Genomic DNA, 16,958 nt, shown 5'->3' on the forward strand with positions numbered 1-16,958 from the left:
CGTTATGATATTGGTACAGTCATTGCAATAGTAGTACGATAGCTTGGAATGTATTTGGATCTCCTACAATGTAGATTCCCTAGCATTGTTGACAGTGGCTAATACTTCTAATTACTGGCATTGTTTGATTTGAAATTATGAACGCTTTTTCATTGATACCAACACACCTTTTCACCATGTTCAAGCAAGGTGTATTAGTTAACAAAACAAATGGAAAGTAAATTATTGGTAATAATCAATTGTAAGGGGGCACGGGTGGCCCAGTCGTCTAAGGCGCCGCGATTCGCTGTGCAGAATTGCGTCCCTTGGACACGCCAGAAACCTATGATTTTGGGTTCGAATCCAAGTTCGCCCCGATTATGTTTCTAGGCTTGTCAGCACCATACCCGTGGTCGTGGGTTTCACCGAAGTGGTAAACGTCTGAGACCTGCATCACTTTGGGCTTTCCTTCCACATTAAGCTGACACGCCACGATATAACTGGAATACTGTTAAAAGCGGCATCAAACCCAACTCACTCACTCACTCATTGATTGTTACATCCCAGACCATGAGAATTCACTGTTCCCTGTTGTTTTTTTTGCAGAGATCTGGTGCATCGGCAGACGTCCATGGCAGCAATCCAGCACATGGCTCTTGGTGTGTACGGCTTTGGATGCGAGGATGCACTCACCCATCTCCTCAACTATGTCTGGCCCAACATCTTCGAAACCTCCCCTCATGTTGTGCAGGCTTTCATGGGGGCTGTCGAAGGCCTCAGAGTGGCCATTGGGCCGTCAAAAATACTCCAGTATGCCATGCAGGTTTGTGTTTATTTCTTTAGTGTTTACAAAATGAACTGCCTTGATGGGGCACTGCATTTGGCAATGCAGAGTTATGTCCCCAAGGCATGTCAGGATCCGCTGTTTGTGAGTTTGCCCAGATTATGATCTTTTGTATGTTTAAGTTTCACTAACGTGGGAACTGTTGAAAACCTGCAACACATTAGGCTATCCTCCCATATTAATCTGACATGCTGTGATATAACTGAAATATGTTCAAAGCAGCATGAAGCTCACCCCCTTATTACCCCTCAATACTCATCAGGGCGAATGGCGGGCTTGCTGTCCAGGTCATTGAGGACAATTAGCTTCATTGATAGATAATTTCTTGGATGCCGGATCCTCTCTTCTAATCGCCACACACCATTTCATGTAAATATCCGTATCTTGAGGAAAACCGTGGCCGTCAGAACGACGGTCACATTGCGGTATGCAACAGCGCGAAGGCATTTTGTATGTAAACAATAGCATACGGAGTTAGCAACAAGGACGGAAATCTGTTCATAGGTTTTGAATCTCATGTTTGCCTCGATTGTAGTTTGTACATAGGTTTTATCTTCGACACTGTGATCATTACCTCACTCTGACTTTGGTCGAGTGGCTCAAGTCCCATACTGAGTGATGATCAAGTACATGTGTTACTGTGTGTCATGGTTTTGTAAATCTTTCACAGACTACTATTCGACACTTAGAATGAAAGTCCTTGTCCTAATGTTAACAGGTAAAGATGGAGTGGGATTTCCCTGATTCAAAGACAAAAGGATCAAACCTGAAAGGACCTCAGGGCCCCATTCCACAAAGCAATCTTAGCACTAAGATGATCATAACTCCCATACTTTAACATAGACTTGCGACAATCCTCGCTGTAAGATGACTTTGCGGTATGGGTCACAGGACACCAAAATCCAATCACTGTAAGACCAGTGTTGATTTGATCGTGTATTAAGCTGACTGATGTAATTTTACTGAAGTACTGATGAAAGCAGCATTGAGCCCAGCTCACTGTTTGTTGATGTTTTTTCAGGGCCTATTCCATCCTGCTCGCAAGGTTCGTGACGTCTACTGGAAGGTGTACAACACAGTGTACATTGGGGCACAAGACGGCATGATTCCAGCCTATCCCAGAATCCCCAACGATGCCAAGAACCAGTACATCCGATATGAACTGGACTACATCTTATAGGGCTGTACCATCTCTGGAGGAGGACAATCTGTGTTGTGTGAAAGTGCTGGACTCTTGACAATGTGAAGACTGTAGAGAGCTCATAGTGATCTAGCTACTGATTTTTGTATCAAAGTCATTGAAAAATATTTTGGTAAGCTAACATGACTGGGAGGAGTTTACTGTTTAGCGATCTGGTTAAGGGGATTATGTAATTTGTGGAAAAAATACACTTTTTGTTAAATAGTTAGTGGTATGTAAGCTCTCTTCATGTACGAAACAAAGGGATGAAAAGTATTCTGATTCCTAAACTGATCGATCAGGTATTTCAAGTAAACATTTTGGTTGCCTTTGAGAATTCTACCATTTTAAAATTTGAACTCCATCTTTTTTAACATGTTTGTGGATTTTGTATGCATTGTTCTTGGAAACTGAATATATTACTATTAACCTCTAAGGATGTCTACAGGAGTATTTAATGAAACTGTTTGAATGAAGAAAAGGGAAATCACTCACACACACTTTACTATTGAGACATAAAAGGAAATGACTGATAATAGCTGTGATATTTCCCCCACTTTTCTATGGTTCCATTGATTACACAAGTGTAATGACATCATTTGACAGAGTTACAATGCTGTTGAAGAATGATGCTTCTACTTAGTGAAACTTAGCATCGTCAATATGGGACCCGGTGTTAGGTTCCTGAGCTTGACATTAAATGTATCTTTTATGACTTGATGTTAGTCAGTGTTTCTCTGCTGCACTGATTTGTTTTGACAATGGATTGTAAAAAGAATGGGGGCGTGGCAATCTGATTGATTGTTAAATGGGATTTGAATCCCAGAAATCATCTAAACGATTCCTCTCTTGGATAGCTTTTGTCAAGCCTGGAAAACGTAGCACTAGGCATGGAAACAATAGAGCATCCAGTCTATAGTGCCTCCACTTTTTACTTTTACTTGAATTCCGCAAAAAATGCAGTTTCAGTTGTCATAGGAGCACGATATTGCCCATTGTATATGACATAGTATTCTAGACTGAGGTCACATGTCTCACAGCTGTTTAGTATGAATAGAAAAAGAGTGCAGTGGAGAAGTACCGATATCTTGTTCCAATGTTGATGTACATTATCTGTTTGGAGATTTGTGGGTGTTAAACAGTATTGGATCCCCGTAAATTTCATTTGGAACCGATATGTTTGTCTACCAGTAGACATCCTCAAGAGAATGCAGAGGCACTTGATAATGTGATGGTACCTGCTTGAAGGTATTCATAGTAATCCTTTAGTCTTTGTGAAGGATGCTTCTCAGCTATCTTTCATTTGTTTTAAGTTCCCTATTGTTGAACTGTATATTCTGTTGTATGCATCATAAATCATGTGGATTCTTGAACACCCAAGGTGGTCATTTCCCCACTTAAATGGATAGCTTTCATCTTCATATGTGCAGCCTGATGTTTCCAGTCATTGTCCACCTACTTCATCTGTTCACTGTAAGATACCAAGTCATATATGTTCATCATGTGTTGGATTCATTTCATCCTAGAGACTAACAGTCTCGCTTGTGGCATGTGAACTGTGTTGACGCCTCCCCTGAGCTCTCTGCTTGTCAAGCTATGGTCATATTTTGTCTGTAAAATTTCTTGTAAATAGAAATAAATCTGTACAAATCTTTTTGTTTTATGTTCGGGTTTTTGTGTGAAGGGACTGCCTCCATTGTGTAGTGGATCGATCATCTGCCCAGAGAGCGGAAGGTTGGTGGTTTGATTCCCATTCCCGTCATACCAATAGACGTTTAGATATGGTACTTGTTGTTACACTGCCTGGTGCTTTGCATTAAGGGGATAAAACAAGCACTTGTATGTGTCTGAGTTGGGAATCCGTGTTAAACTGGAAACCTCACATGACCTTTGTATGAAAGATGTTTCATTTTAAGAATTCAGAGGGAGAAGGGAAGACCTCATGGTACTACCATACATGTATTGGTGCGTACATTTCAGGAAAGTTAACTCTCGCTGTTACCTCTTCCATAATAAGGGGAGAGGACATACAGTACCTTCAAGAACTTTCTTGTAACAGTTGAATGTAAGGAAGAAATGTCTCCCTCTCATTAAATGTCTTAATGATATGCTGGAATTCTTTCATTGACTCCATGAACAAATTTCACATCAAACTCAAAGATTACACATTTGAGACGTCATTCAGAAGATATCATTAGGATCATTTGTTCTTGTTGCTTTGTTACTAAACATATTGGTGGTGCTACGTTTATAGATGCCAAAGCCTGAAGACAAGTGTAACACATGACCTGAATACATCTCAATAGCGGAATTCAGAATTCCCTTTCCGCTCATGCCACCAGTATTAGTACTACCGTAAGCCGTGTTTTGTGATTTTTGAAAAGAGTGCTCCCTGACGGGCAAATTGCAAGTAAAGTAAACTACCTTTATAACGAACACCCTTATAATGAACTGGCCGATTTCCATTTGTTGCATATATGCTGTATGTATGCTTATAACGAACTACGGTTATTACGAACTAAAATTAGTGGTCCCTTGAGTTCGTTATAACTGTAGTTTACTGAATGCATAACTATGTGTTAGGATTTTACCATTCGCCTTTGCAAACAGCATAAATGGGAGTTGAGTTTTGTGAGTTTGCTGTCTCTGTCGAGGTTAAGAATTTTAAACACATTGGCCCAACAGTAAACTCGACCCCTTTGTTTTGACAGGTGCAGTCCTTTTGACAAAATTCATTTTCAGTTGAAATACTTGGTGTACTTGAAGGTAAGTGGTTCGGGAACAAGGGGGTATAAGGTTAAATGATATTCTGTAAGGTACAGTGACGAAGCTTGTGAAGGACGGTGCAAATTCAACATCTACTGAAGAAGAAGCATTTGAAGGCGTGAATCGTAGCTATGTGTCAGCGACCACTAGATGTCCGATAGTAATAGCAGAGCAGTAAAGCAATGATTTTGTACCACAAGCATGCAGTACAGGGACCAGTTCCACCCTGAATTATCAAGGGAAAAAGTACTACAGTTACCTGAAAACCTGAAATTGTAAATCAATAAAAATTGAGACTGCTCAGTGATCACAGATTTTATTCAGGTTTTTGAGAGCTTCATGGGAATTCCTTTGACAAATACAGCAACACTTAATTGGAATTATCACTACATTTGTCAAGGGCACAACTGATATGTGCTTAAAACTTAATAAAACATACCATAGGAATTCCATAATGCCATGATACTCCTCCAATATACAATCCCAGAGCATCTACCACCATCTCTCGTAGTGAATGCTGGGTTCAGTGATGCCACAAGCCTTAAGCATTGTTTCTATACTTGCTATCATGGGGGATGGACCACACAGGTAGCACTCCACCTTCCCTGGTTTCAACCTGTCCGTCACTTCTTGTATGTGCTGCTCTTTGATTCGACTGTCTGTGAGAATAAAGATAAAACATACATAATTTTCTCTGACATCCCTTATTAAACTTTTGAAGACGTGAGATTTGTTTTGACCCCCAACATCCCCACCTACCCCAGCCCTCCGCCCGTTTTATGGAGAAGGACAGCTTGGCAGCAACTGACACTGTCATAGATGTTTCCACTAATGTTAAACCTGTGACAATGCTGTTGAATCATGGGTAATAATCAGGGGGATTCTGGGATTGAAACCCACAAACAACATATTCTTTCACCGTTAGTTTGAGTTTATGCCGCTTTTAGCAACATTCCAGCAGTATATTGTCATTGTATTATTTCGGTGGACACCAGAAATGGGCTTCACACATTGTACCCATGTAGGAAATCGAACCAGGGTCTTCGGCGTGACGAGTGAATGCTTTAAACATTTGGCTACCCAGACCGTCCCCATTACGTTAAATCAAAAATAAAATCTGCTTGTAATAATAGGATAACACTAGCCTACTGCTGGAAGATACGAAATATCAGATATATGATGTACACTTACTGGCTTTGTTCAAAATGTATTTTTTAAGTTTTAGAATGAATCACAACATTAACTATTATAGTTGTTTTGGCATCTGGAATATTGGGCTTTTAGCATGGTGTCACCATTGATGTAGCTGTAGACCTGCTCAGCTCAAATCTGCAGCAACTGTCAGTAAGGTTTCCCACTTGCTGTTAAAGTGGTTTTAACAAATGTTTAAGGCTTTGAAGATGTGACTTGTTCTTCACTAAAATACAGGACCAATAGGGAATCAGTGAGTGAGTATGATTTTACGTTGCTTTTAGCAATATTCTAGCTATATCACGACGGGGGACACCAGAAATGGGCTTCACACTTTCTGCCCATGTTGGGAATCGAATCATATGATTGTCTATATCTCATGTACAATAAAAAAAAATCAAAAAAATCTAGATAATTTCCGCCAGACACAAATTCACGCACAAAATGTGTTTTGTTCACACAAAATCATTAGGCAACAATGATTATTATGAGAATGAGTTTTGTGTATAATGGAAATATACAAATATCCCTACCAAAAGTGGACTGGTATAGATCAATATTATGTATCGACAAATAGAACGTTTCTCTGAAGGCCGTGCTTATGGTATAGAAAGTGAATGTAAACGAACGACATTTTCCATGTTACATTGTGTAGAACTAACTTTATCTACGTGTACCTACGACGGTGCATATAATTGTGTATGTACCACACGTTATAACAAAGAACAAATATATGGATACGCTGCAACAAGTTTTAGAATTCAACACTTATTGGCAAAATATTTATTTCCGCGAGACAACAAATCAGGCACAAACCTTGTTTCCACAAACTCCCTAGGCAACAATGAGTGTTAGCTATGGGCGCCATTTTACTATTTCCTCCCTACATATTAATATCACTTAATGACTTTAGATACTAGTATCAATAAATCGAATATCGAATCCGCCTCGAAGGTCGTTTGGACAATGAATAAGCATGAATTTCGCAAACGAGTCCCGTTTCATGAGCCGATTATGCGGCACAGATAAAACACGGAAACAGGTTTGTGGAAAATGGGGCGAAGCGTTTTGTGTTTTGGCAATTTTCGTTTACTGATTGCGTTAGTTTGTTTTCTCGATATTTGTCTTCTCAGTAACTACGGGCCTATATAATTTTGGTCCGTGCAGGAACAAACGGGAACCAGTCAATGTGGAGTGTTGGCCAGAAGCTGGGTTCCATCTCTTCATTCAGTAAGTTGAAACAGCCTGGTTCCCCGGGTATGCCGCGCTGGCGCTACATAGTGTAAGCTGGGCCCCGTCTCTTATATCAGACTTTATTGGCATAGTCTAGCGCCAGCGTAGCATACCAAGGGAACCAGGCTGTATCTGTAATAACAACCAATGGAATTAACTATTACTATACACTGCGGGACGAAGCTATTAATAGTTTTGGTATTCCCGTTTTTCAGTTTTCTTTAAGAACAGCGAGCAAAAAGCCAGTTTAGAAACATGAACTCACGAAATAACTTTAAATGGCAGTAAGAGAAGGACAATTGATATGATGGGATCATATTTAGGACGGGACGGGAACTTCTTGTTGCTGTATATCGAGCAAGATTCTGAAAGTGAAAGCGAAAGTAGGATTCGCTCTACCGCGCACTGCAACGGAAGTACAGCTAGATGTGTCAACCAGGATGCTGTTTCAAGTACCAGTCTACCACTTCTCAACATGCTGAAGGCTTGCAACGTATTCCGCGACGTAGTGTTCCGTGAGTATATTTGGTATAGTATTATGTAATCAGCTAGTAATATGTACACAGTATTCGGAGTCTGTGTAGCAGACACGTAGGCATGCAGACAAAACGTCCGGAGTGATTTGAAAACCCAAATGTTCAAGCAGATTTCAGACAGGGATGTTAAATTCATTTTATGAGCGTTGTGCCGCCGTTGGTCCATCTGTCGTTAGACTGCCAAACCCATGAATCTGAAACTTTGCATGAATCATACAAGCTATTGTATCTCAGTCCTATCAAGTGCTCATATAAATGTTCATCAAACTTTGAGCACGGCCGCCATTTTGAGGTCAGTCTGTTTGTCCTTGTCTGTTGTGCTTCCTGAATATCTTCTCTGGTGTGACACTGATTGAGCTGAAGCTTGATGACATCCCTATATGTTAAAGACGTTGAAATGCAATTTTTGATGTGGCTTCCAAGACACTCAAAAGTTCTGTTTTTCTGATATTGTACATTTTGACCTTGATTAACCTTCATGTTTTGATGCGAGGTGAAATGGTGTTTAACGTCACGTCCCAAATTGTGAGCGTGTGCATGTATGTGCATGTTCGCGTGGTTGTACTACTCCGGACTAATGCTTTATAGTGCTAACCCTCTGAGACACCAATCCGCAGTTTAACATGAATACACCACTCAGAAACAATATACTGACCCAAGCTTTCCAGTCCTTGTTTTAGCCCCTTACTGTGTCGGGCTGAGTGACAAGTACCTTCTTTTAATGTCTTTTGGTAGGATACGGCCAGGGATCGAACCACTGACGTTCTATCTCTAGACCAAGGAGATGGTCTTACGTTATGACCATGACCTTTCAAATGTATTTTTAGCCCAGTTAAACTCATCACTTCCAAAACTGAGGAAGCTGAACTTTGGCAAGTATGTTTCACAACCATGAATGAATTTTGACCCTCGGCAATCCCAAGACAGAAAGCTGAACCCTTGCATGCACAATAATTACTATATGAGAAGGCTTCATCTGGAATTTATCTTTGGTAGACATGCAATAATAATACCATAAAAAAGAAAAAAAACTAATGTAAATCAACCAATTATATTAGGTTACGTTATATTTAAAAAAAAGATTCTTGGTTTGACGTGGGATGTATTTTGTTTACAGATAGTCTTTAATTTTTTGGACAGTTACTGTGAATATTTCTGGGTGTCTGTAGACACCAGAGAAATAGGACTTTGGAATATGACATAGCAGTCATTATTCTTTTGTCAGCATATTAAACAAATTAGGAGGTCATTTCAAAGAAGTTATCACAAATTCTTTGGAACCTCCTCAAATGTTACATCAAAGAAGAAGGTTCTGAACGTGTGGTACTCTTGTTATATCATGGACAGTGTTCATAAATGAGATAGGAAGATGCATTGTGAGAATGAAAAATACCAATGTTTTTGTTAATATAAACAACAAAGCCCTTTTCTTAATCAAAGAAATCTCTGCTCAATACAGAGGACATTATAAAAAGTGTGTTGTAAGTAAAGTTTTAACCATGAAAACCCAAATGGGATACTGAAATGATGACCTGCAATCTCGATATACAGCTGGTGAGCTACAGTACCCATGACACAATGATGTCGGACTGGCTTCACTTATTGTCACAGCTTGATTAGATTCCCCTCCATTTTCACAGATAGTGCATGGCGATGTGAAGAGAACTGTGATGGCCAGTACAGATGAAGACTGTGGACACCATCTGGTAATGGCAACTTCTGGTGAGCAGTCTAAAGGTCACATGGCTACTTCTGGTGAGCAGTGTGAAGGTCAAATGGCAACTTCAGGTGAGCAGTCTGAAGGTCACATGGCTACTTCTGGTGAGCAGTCTGAAGGTCAAATGGCAACTTCTGGTGAGCAGTCTGAAGGTCACATGGACACTTCTGAGCCTCAAGGACATTTGGCTATTTCTGATGTTGACATGGCAAGTTCAGCTGGGGAAATCTTCACAACAGAGGATGACTCTGGAAACAGCGTGGTCAGTTCAGACGAGGAACCTGGAGGTCACCTGGTATTGGCTGGTTCAGCTGAGACCGAGGAGGACCTTGAGCTAGTGAGCCAGCCACCAGTGAAAAGATTAAGAACAGGTGGGTGTCACTGTTGCCCCCCAAAATGTCACCCTGTTTGTCATTTTTAAAATAATTTACCCAGGAACACTATTTACAATTTGATTCATCAAGTGAATTATGTCCATCTCTTAAAAATATAGGAAAAATAAAGTAGTGTTATGTAGCTCGGACGTGCACGCATGCACACATTGATTAGTCATCCTCAAATTTAGTACATATCCTCCCGAGGGCCTGTAGGTTTCTCAGTATGTAAGCTAGAGTCAAGGTGCTTCAATCTGGTTGTGGAGGCACATTGTGTGGTGGTGTGCAATGATTGTCAAGGTGCTTCGATCTGGTATGATGTTGTAGAGGCACATTAAGTGGTGGTGTGTAATGAATGTCAAGGCGCTTCAGTCTGGTATGAGGTTGTAGAGGCACATTGTGTGGTGGTGTGTAATGATTGTCAAGGTGCTTCAATCTGGTATGAGGTTGTAGAGGCACATTGTGTGGTGGTGCTTCAATCTGGTATGTGGTTGTAGAGGCACATTGTGTGGTGTTGTGTAATGATTGTCAAGGTGCTTCAATCTGGTATGAGGTTGTGGAGGCACATTGCGTTGAGGTGTGCAATGATTGTCAAGGTGCTTCAATCTGGTATGAGGTTGTAGAGGCACATTTATATCCCAGGCATATAATGCGAGGGGGATATAGCAATTAGTGATGTAATACGGCGAATAGAGTATTGTATCCCGATGCACAGCCCACGATACGATGCATCGACTTGGAAATCATGTATCGCGATACATACGATATATTCATAACACAGTTTTACCTACCATATTTTCTTGAGTATAGTGCTCACTTTTTTTTCCAAAATACACAGCTGTGTAGAAGGGGTTGCGCATTATACACGAATTAATGAGTTTTGATGTTTTTCCCCCATGGAAAGACATTACCGTGAGCACGTAACACCGGAAATACCATGTCAACAAATCCATACTGAAGTTCGCAAATTATTCATGTAATTACACTGTCTGGCTATAAAAAAGTTTTCTTTGTATATCTGGACTCATGTTTGTAACTTATTTCATTAATTTTATTCAAAATTCCTTTTAATATTGTTTTAATTAATTTCGGCGAAATCGTGTGTGAAGCGATCGGAAGATCGCACAACTCACCGTTATTAACAGCAACCACGGTCAGATTACCGCTATTGACGCCTTGAAAGGAATTTTTGTTGACAGAGAATTGATACATATATCATAAATGCCATACTTTGATTCGTTAAAAGTCAGATTTGTTTTTGTTGCACGATTCTATGTCAACACGTAATTCTCACGATCACGGGAGCCTTGACGGTGAAGGGTCAGACTGGTTCCATGTAAAAAATAATACCCGGGAATAGCGATCAGCTGCTTCGCTTAGGGTTATTATAATTTTAAATATGTTTATTAAAAGCTGCATCTAAATTAACAATATATTGGAATATCATTGGGTGTGTCTTGACCGAATCACCGGTATATTCCAAGAAAACGTGTGTACATGTACAGCTGATTGCTGTGTCCCACTTAGTTTACGAGAAAATACACAAGGTAATCTTAATCCCTGGATATAAAACAATGCCTAGCTGAACAAAAAATACAATTTAAACGGTAAATCAACATGTCTGGTGATTTTTTATCTCAAATTTAGAACTTGTACTGACAAAGTTTCTCATCACCCGTTCGTTTGCCGGACTTCGCTGAAGGGGTACAATGTAAATTTTTTCTGCGCATAATATTCAAATTTCTTTTTTTCCAAAATATTGAACCCGCAAGAGGGGCGTGCGCATTATACATTGGTGCGCGCTATACTCAAGAAAATACATGAAATACATGGGCGGATACAGCTTTTTTGTAAAGGGGGGGTGCACAGGTAAGATCTATTTATTGTCTTTGGTGGTAATTTATACAGAAATAAAGATTTTTTTCGAAATAAAAAGGGGGGAGGGGGGGTGCGCGCCCATGAAATACGCTTAACAGTTTCAAAGCCAGTTTGTTGTTTCAGTAAAACATACTGTATTGCTGACAATTTGCTATTTACAGTAAATAAACACCTTATATCTTCTTCAACTGTACTTGTCACATCTTTTAGATAGCAGAAAGACATCAACTTGGCTTAGCTTGTACCAGTAAACACTGCATCGCGATAGGCATTGTATCGCGACCCTCCCATATCGTTACACCTCTAATAGCAATCAGCCAGTCTGTCTGTCCGTCCGTAATCATTTCCTTTTCCGGGGCAGAATTCGAAAACCATTCAGTGTATTTGATTGAAACTTGGCAAATCTGTCAGGCACATACTGAAGTAGTGCCTTTTGATATTTTGGGATTTTTCTAAAAAAAAATATATACGTTTTTATGGAATGAAGTTGGACATAGAATCAATTGGGGATGGGGTTCGTTACAGGGGCAGAATTTGAAAACCATTCAGTGTATTTGATCGAAACTTGACAAAGCTATCAGGCACATACTGAAGTGGTGCCTTTTGATATTTGTTTTTTACGAATTTTTATTTTTTACAATTTTTATGGAAAGAAGTTGGACCTAGACTCCATTGGGGAACGGGTTGATTTCCAGGTCAGAATTCGAAAACCATTCAGTTGGTAAACAATGTATGCTTCTTAAAGAACATTCAACTGTTGACTCATTACATACAGAATTCCACATTTACTAGTGGTTAGTGGTAGAGGCACATTACTTGGTGGTGTGCAATGATTGTCAAGGTGCTTCAATCTGGTTATGAGGTTGTAGAGGCACATTGTGTGGTGGTGTGTAATGATTGTCAAAGTGCTTCAATCTGGTATGAGGTTGTAGAGGCACATTGTGTGGTGGTGTGTACTGATTGTCAAGGTGCATCAATCTGGTATGAGGTTGTAGAGGCACATTGTGTGGTGGTGTGTACTGATTGTCAAGGTGCTTGAGTCTGGTATGAGGTTGTAGAGGCACATTGTGTGGTGGTGTGTAATGATTGTCAAGGTGCTTCGATCTGGTATGAGGTTGTAGAGGCACATTGTGTGGTGGTGTGTAATGATTGTCAAAGTGCATCAATCTGGTATGAGGTTGTAGAGGCACATTGAGTGGTGGTGTGTAATGATTGTCAAGGTGCTTCAATCTGGTATGAGGTTGTGGAGGCACATTGTGTGGTGGTGTGTACTGATTGTCAAAGCGCTTCAGTCTGGTATGAGGTTGTGGAAGCACATTGTGTGGTGGTGTGTAATGATTGTCAAGGTGCTTGAGTCTGGTATGAGGTTGTAGAGGCACATTGCGTGGTGATGTGTAATGATTGTCAAGGTGCTTCAATCTGGTAGGAGGTTGTGGAGGCACATTGTGTGGTGGTGTATACTGATTGTCAAGGTGCTTGAGTCTGGTATGAGGTTGTAGAGGCACATTGCGTGGTGATGTGTAATGATTGTCAAGGTGCTTGAGTCTGGTATGAGGTTGTGGAGGAATATTGCGTGGTGGTGTTTACTGATTGTCAAGGTGCTTGAGTCTGGTATGAGGTTGTGGAGGCACATTGTGTGGTGGTGTGTACTGATTGTCAAGGTGCTTGAGTCTGGTATGAGGTTGTAGAGGCACATTGCGTGGTGGTGTGTACTGATTGTCAAGGTGCTTGAGTCTGGTATGAGGTTGTGGAGGCACATTGTGTGGTGGTGTGTACTGATTGTCAAGGTGCTTGAGTCTGGTATGAGGTTGTAGAGGCACATTGTGTGGTGGTGTGTACTGATTGTCAAGGTGCTTGAATCTGGTATGAGGTTGTGGAGGCACATTGTGTGGTGGTGTGTACTGATTGTCAAGGTGCTTGAGTCTGGTATTAGGTTGTAGAGGCACATTGTGTGGTGGTGTGTACTGATTGTCAAGGTGCTTGAGTCTGGTATGAGGTTGTGGAGGCACATTGCGTGGTGGTGTGCAATGATTGTGAAGGTGCTTCAATCTGGTTATGAGGTTGTGGAGGCACATTGTGTGGTGGTGTGTACTGATTGTCAAGGTGCTTGAGTCTGGTATGAGGTTGTGGAGGCACATTGCGTGGTGGTGTGTACTGATTGTCAAGGTGCTTGAGTCTGGTATGAGGTTGTGGAGGAATATTGCGTTGTGCTGTGTAATGGATGTCAAGGTGCTTCGATCTGGTATGAGGTTGTGGAGGCACTTTGTGTGGTGGTATATTTTGATTACTGGGGCCTTCTAGAAACGTTGATAAAGTGGCTGTTTCTTGTCTACAAGGAAAGATGAGACTTAGCGTTCCATCTGTTTGTCCTTTCTTCCATCCGTCCGTCCTTCCGTCCGAGCTTTTGTACGGCCAATAACTTTTTAACCATGCACCAAACTTGCTACACACATTTACCACAATGGGTACTTGTGTCTTTTGCTAGTTTGAGGATTCTGAATTTTTTAATTTTTGCCGTTTCCATGGACACATTAAGAAACATCAAGAAAGTATGTTGTGCTAACCATTGGTTATCCCACACTAGATTGAAATATATTTGCAAAAACATGCGTTCATTTCAAACATGATGCATCCTCATGGGGTTGCAAAGGAAAGGGCAGTTCCTCTGACTTAAAGCAACAGGTATATTTCATTAATTAACAAACTATTTACTATTTTTTGTTGACCAGCGGGGATAACGCGGGTATGTGACCTTTGTTAACTTTCTTTCTTGTTTCTGTTGCAATCATCATGCAAAAATTACTTATTCCATACGTGTTATCCCTTCCAGGCAGTGGAATCGGTACTGTCTGTCCATCCTTCCAAATATCACATTCCGTACTTGTCATCCCCGCCATGAAGTGGTAGCGGTATATTGGAATCGCTGCTGTCTGCCTGTTTGTGAAAGACTGTTCCATAGTTCTTGATCAAATGTTGCACAGTATCTAACCTTGAACTGACAGGTGCCTTTTACTATTTAGAAGTTTTTGAAATTTCTTCGTTTGGTTTCCATCACAATAAATTGAGTGTAGGTTCAGATAGATGAGGCCAGGGTTTATTTCCGGAGCATAACTCAAAGACCATTTATTATTTCTTGATCAAATGTAATGAACCCCATCCCTCTCTCTCCCCTTCTCTCATTCGGGTAATAATGAACTTGGCTATTACCTGTTGAAGATGATTCAAGAATTACTTATCTGCTGAACTTAATGTGTAGCTTATTAACTTGATTCATGATTTACATGTTTTGGTCTAAAGCAATTGTTATTGCTGGGATAAGATTATTATCTAAAGAACCTAAAACTTCAAAATGATGTACACTCCACTCTTGAGCACTGCAATAAAATTAAATGATGTTATTCAACGTGTAAAGAGAATATCTGATCAATTCAAATGTTGGTTACCGATGATTCCTCATATATTGGTGTTGACAGGTGACCATCCTTCAGGTGGCTTCCAGGTGGCGAACACTCTGAACATCATCACTGGACAGGCCGGACAAGGAACACTTGGGAGAGGTGAGTGTTCATGGCTGAAGGGTCAGTAAACTACTAGATCTTGTGCAAGACTCTTAACATTCTCAGCGAGAAGGTGGTGCCGATCATCAATCAGAATTGTATTCCCCTTGTCCCAAATGCCACCCTCATGTAGTAATGGGTGATGGAGCAGTGTATACTAACTCCAGAAGTATTGACAATGATGTTGTGCCAGACTCTGTTAAACACTTCTCAGAGCAGATCAGTGCTTATTTTCTGATGATGTGACCTCCTATGGCGTAAGAGCTTAACACAGAGAGGTATTGTATCAGAGTAAAAGTTTAGATTTAAATTTGGTTGAATTTGTTGAAGAGGGTTGAAACTGGCAAAATGGCAAACATTGCCATTATTAACAAGACTGAATGAAGAGGGCTATAAAATATGAATATAGTTGTGTACACTAAGTCAGGAACACATCTGTGTGATGTATAATCCAGATGCATTGTTCCCCCTAATAATTAACACAAGAAGATTTAGTTAGCAAATATTTTGTAGTTTAATTTTAACATCCAAGTATTTGCTGGGATGGTTAATAGTTTTCATTCCTCCACAGGTACCCTTGATTTGCGCACAGACGAAGCAAAGAAGATTTTTCTTGCAACTGAACCCTACAAAGACGTGAAACGAAAACTGAAGGAATTTGGACATGTGACCATCTGCGGGGCTTCGGGAGAAGGCAAGACAACGATGGCTCTGGTGTTAGGTTCACAGTACAGAGACAAAGGCTACGAGGTCGTGTTTGTGGACAACATTGAGAAGTTTGACTTAGACCAGTGCCTTAGTAGCCACCCCAGAGTATTCCTCATAGTAGATGACATGTTTGGTACTGTTGGATTATCTGCGAATACATCACAGGTGAAAACCTTTCTAAACAACCTTCTCCTCCATTTAGAACAAAAGCGAAGTGCGGAAAAGCTGCAGTCAGAAATGCATGAAAGCAGTGATGCTGTTGGTAAATCCAGAAAGAAAGTGCAGATTCAACCAGAATTTCAAACAAAAGATAGTGATGCTGTTGGTAAATCCAGAAAGAAAGTGCAGAGTCAACCAGAATTTCAAACAAAAGATAGTGATGCTGTTGGTAAATCCAGAAAGAAATTGCAGAGTCAACCAGAATTTCAAACAAAAGATATTCGTGTTGTCTTCACATCAAAGTCATACAACTTCCATGATGGACTTGCAAAACTGCAATACGAGGGTTTCAAACTGTTCAAAGGTCAAACTGTAATGGATTTAACCACACAAGATAAATACTGGCTTTCTGACAAAGAGAAAAAGACAATATTTGAACGACATAGGAAAGCTCTCGGTGACTGCTCCATGCAACATATACCTGATTACAGTGAGCTGGAAATCTGTTCAAATATCTTTGGATTCCCTCTTATTTGTAAACTTTGTTTTGAATTTTCATCTTTCTACAAAAATGCAAAATCATTTTTCAAGGAACCACTGTTTTATCTCAGGTTAGAGCTAAAGCGTTTGCTTGAAGAGAGAAATGACCGATCGGCCATTCTGGTTCTGATGCTACTGTGTGAAGACAAATTGGACCTGAGCAAGTTAGACAGTGGAGGTGAGGATAAGGAAATGGACAGCCTGGTCAAAACTGTTTTACAGATGATGTCTGACGCTACACGTTCAGGCATGTACAAAGCAGCTAAAGGTTTGAGAGGTACATTCTTCACAAGAGG

General features: G+C 40.4%; 3 protein-coding genes across 8 annotated transcripts in view; 2 read left to right on the forward strand and 1 right to left on the reverse strand.

Moving 5' to 3' along the window:
* LOC124130849 (splicing factor 3B subunit 1-like) overlaps positions 1–3,655 on the forward strand; it is a 29,383-nt gene extending 25,728 nt beyond the window's left edge. For both annotated transcript variants that reach the window (XM_046493882.2, XM_046493883.2), the window contains 2 exons: positions 586–802; positions 1,845–3,655. In XM_046493882.2, the coding sequence (XP_046349838.1) occupies positions 586–802; positions 1,845–2,003 (376 nt within the window). In that variant the 3' untranslated portion in view covers positions 2,004–3,655. The remainder of the gene's footprint in view (positions 1–585; positions 803–1,844) is intronic.
* A 1,414-nt stretch (positions 3,656–5,069) lies between these two features.
* The window catches only part of LOC125376694 (oxidoreductase NAD-binding domain-containing protein 1-like), a 52,396-nt gene continuing 40,507 nt past the window's right edge, over positions 5,070–16,958 (reverse strand). Inside the window, exon 4 of the mRNA XM_048388401.1 lies at positions 5,070–5,428. Within this exon, the coding sequence (XP_048244358.1) occupies positions 5,262–5,428 (167 nt within the window). The 3' untranslated portion in view covers positions 5,070–5,261. The remainder of the gene's footprint in view (positions 5,429–16,958) is intronic.
* LOC125376480 (serine/threonine-protein phosphatase 6 regulatory ankyrin repeat subunit C-like) overlaps positions 6,293–16,958 on the forward strand; it is a 45,823-nt gene continuing 35,157 nt past the window's right edge. The window contains exons 1-4 of one of the 5 annotated variants that reach the window (XM_048388387.1): positions 6,293–7,708; positions 9,370–9,499; positions 9,566–9,817; positions 15,172–15,255. In XM_048388387.1, coding sequence (XP_048244344.1) covers positions 9,400–9,499; positions 9,566–9,817; positions 15,172–15,255 — 436 coding nt within the window. In that variant the 5' untranslated portion in view covers positions 6,293–7,708; positions 9,370–9,399. Of the gene's footprint in view, positions 7,709–9,369; positions 9,818–15,171; positions 15,256–16,958 lie in introns of all 5 variants that reach the window. The other 4 variants (XM_048388388.1, XM_048388389.1, XM_048388385.1 and 1 more) reach the window with 4 other exon arrangements.

This window comes from Haliotis rufescens, unplaced genomic scaffold (assembly GCF_023055435.1).
Source record: "Haliotis rufescens isolate VD_foot unplaced genomic scaffold, xgHalRufe1.0.p SCAF_10, whole genome shotgun sequence".
NCBI classification, from domain to species: Eukaryota; Metazoa; Mollusca; class Gastropoda; order Lepetellida; family Haliotidae; genus Haliotis; species Haliotis rufescens.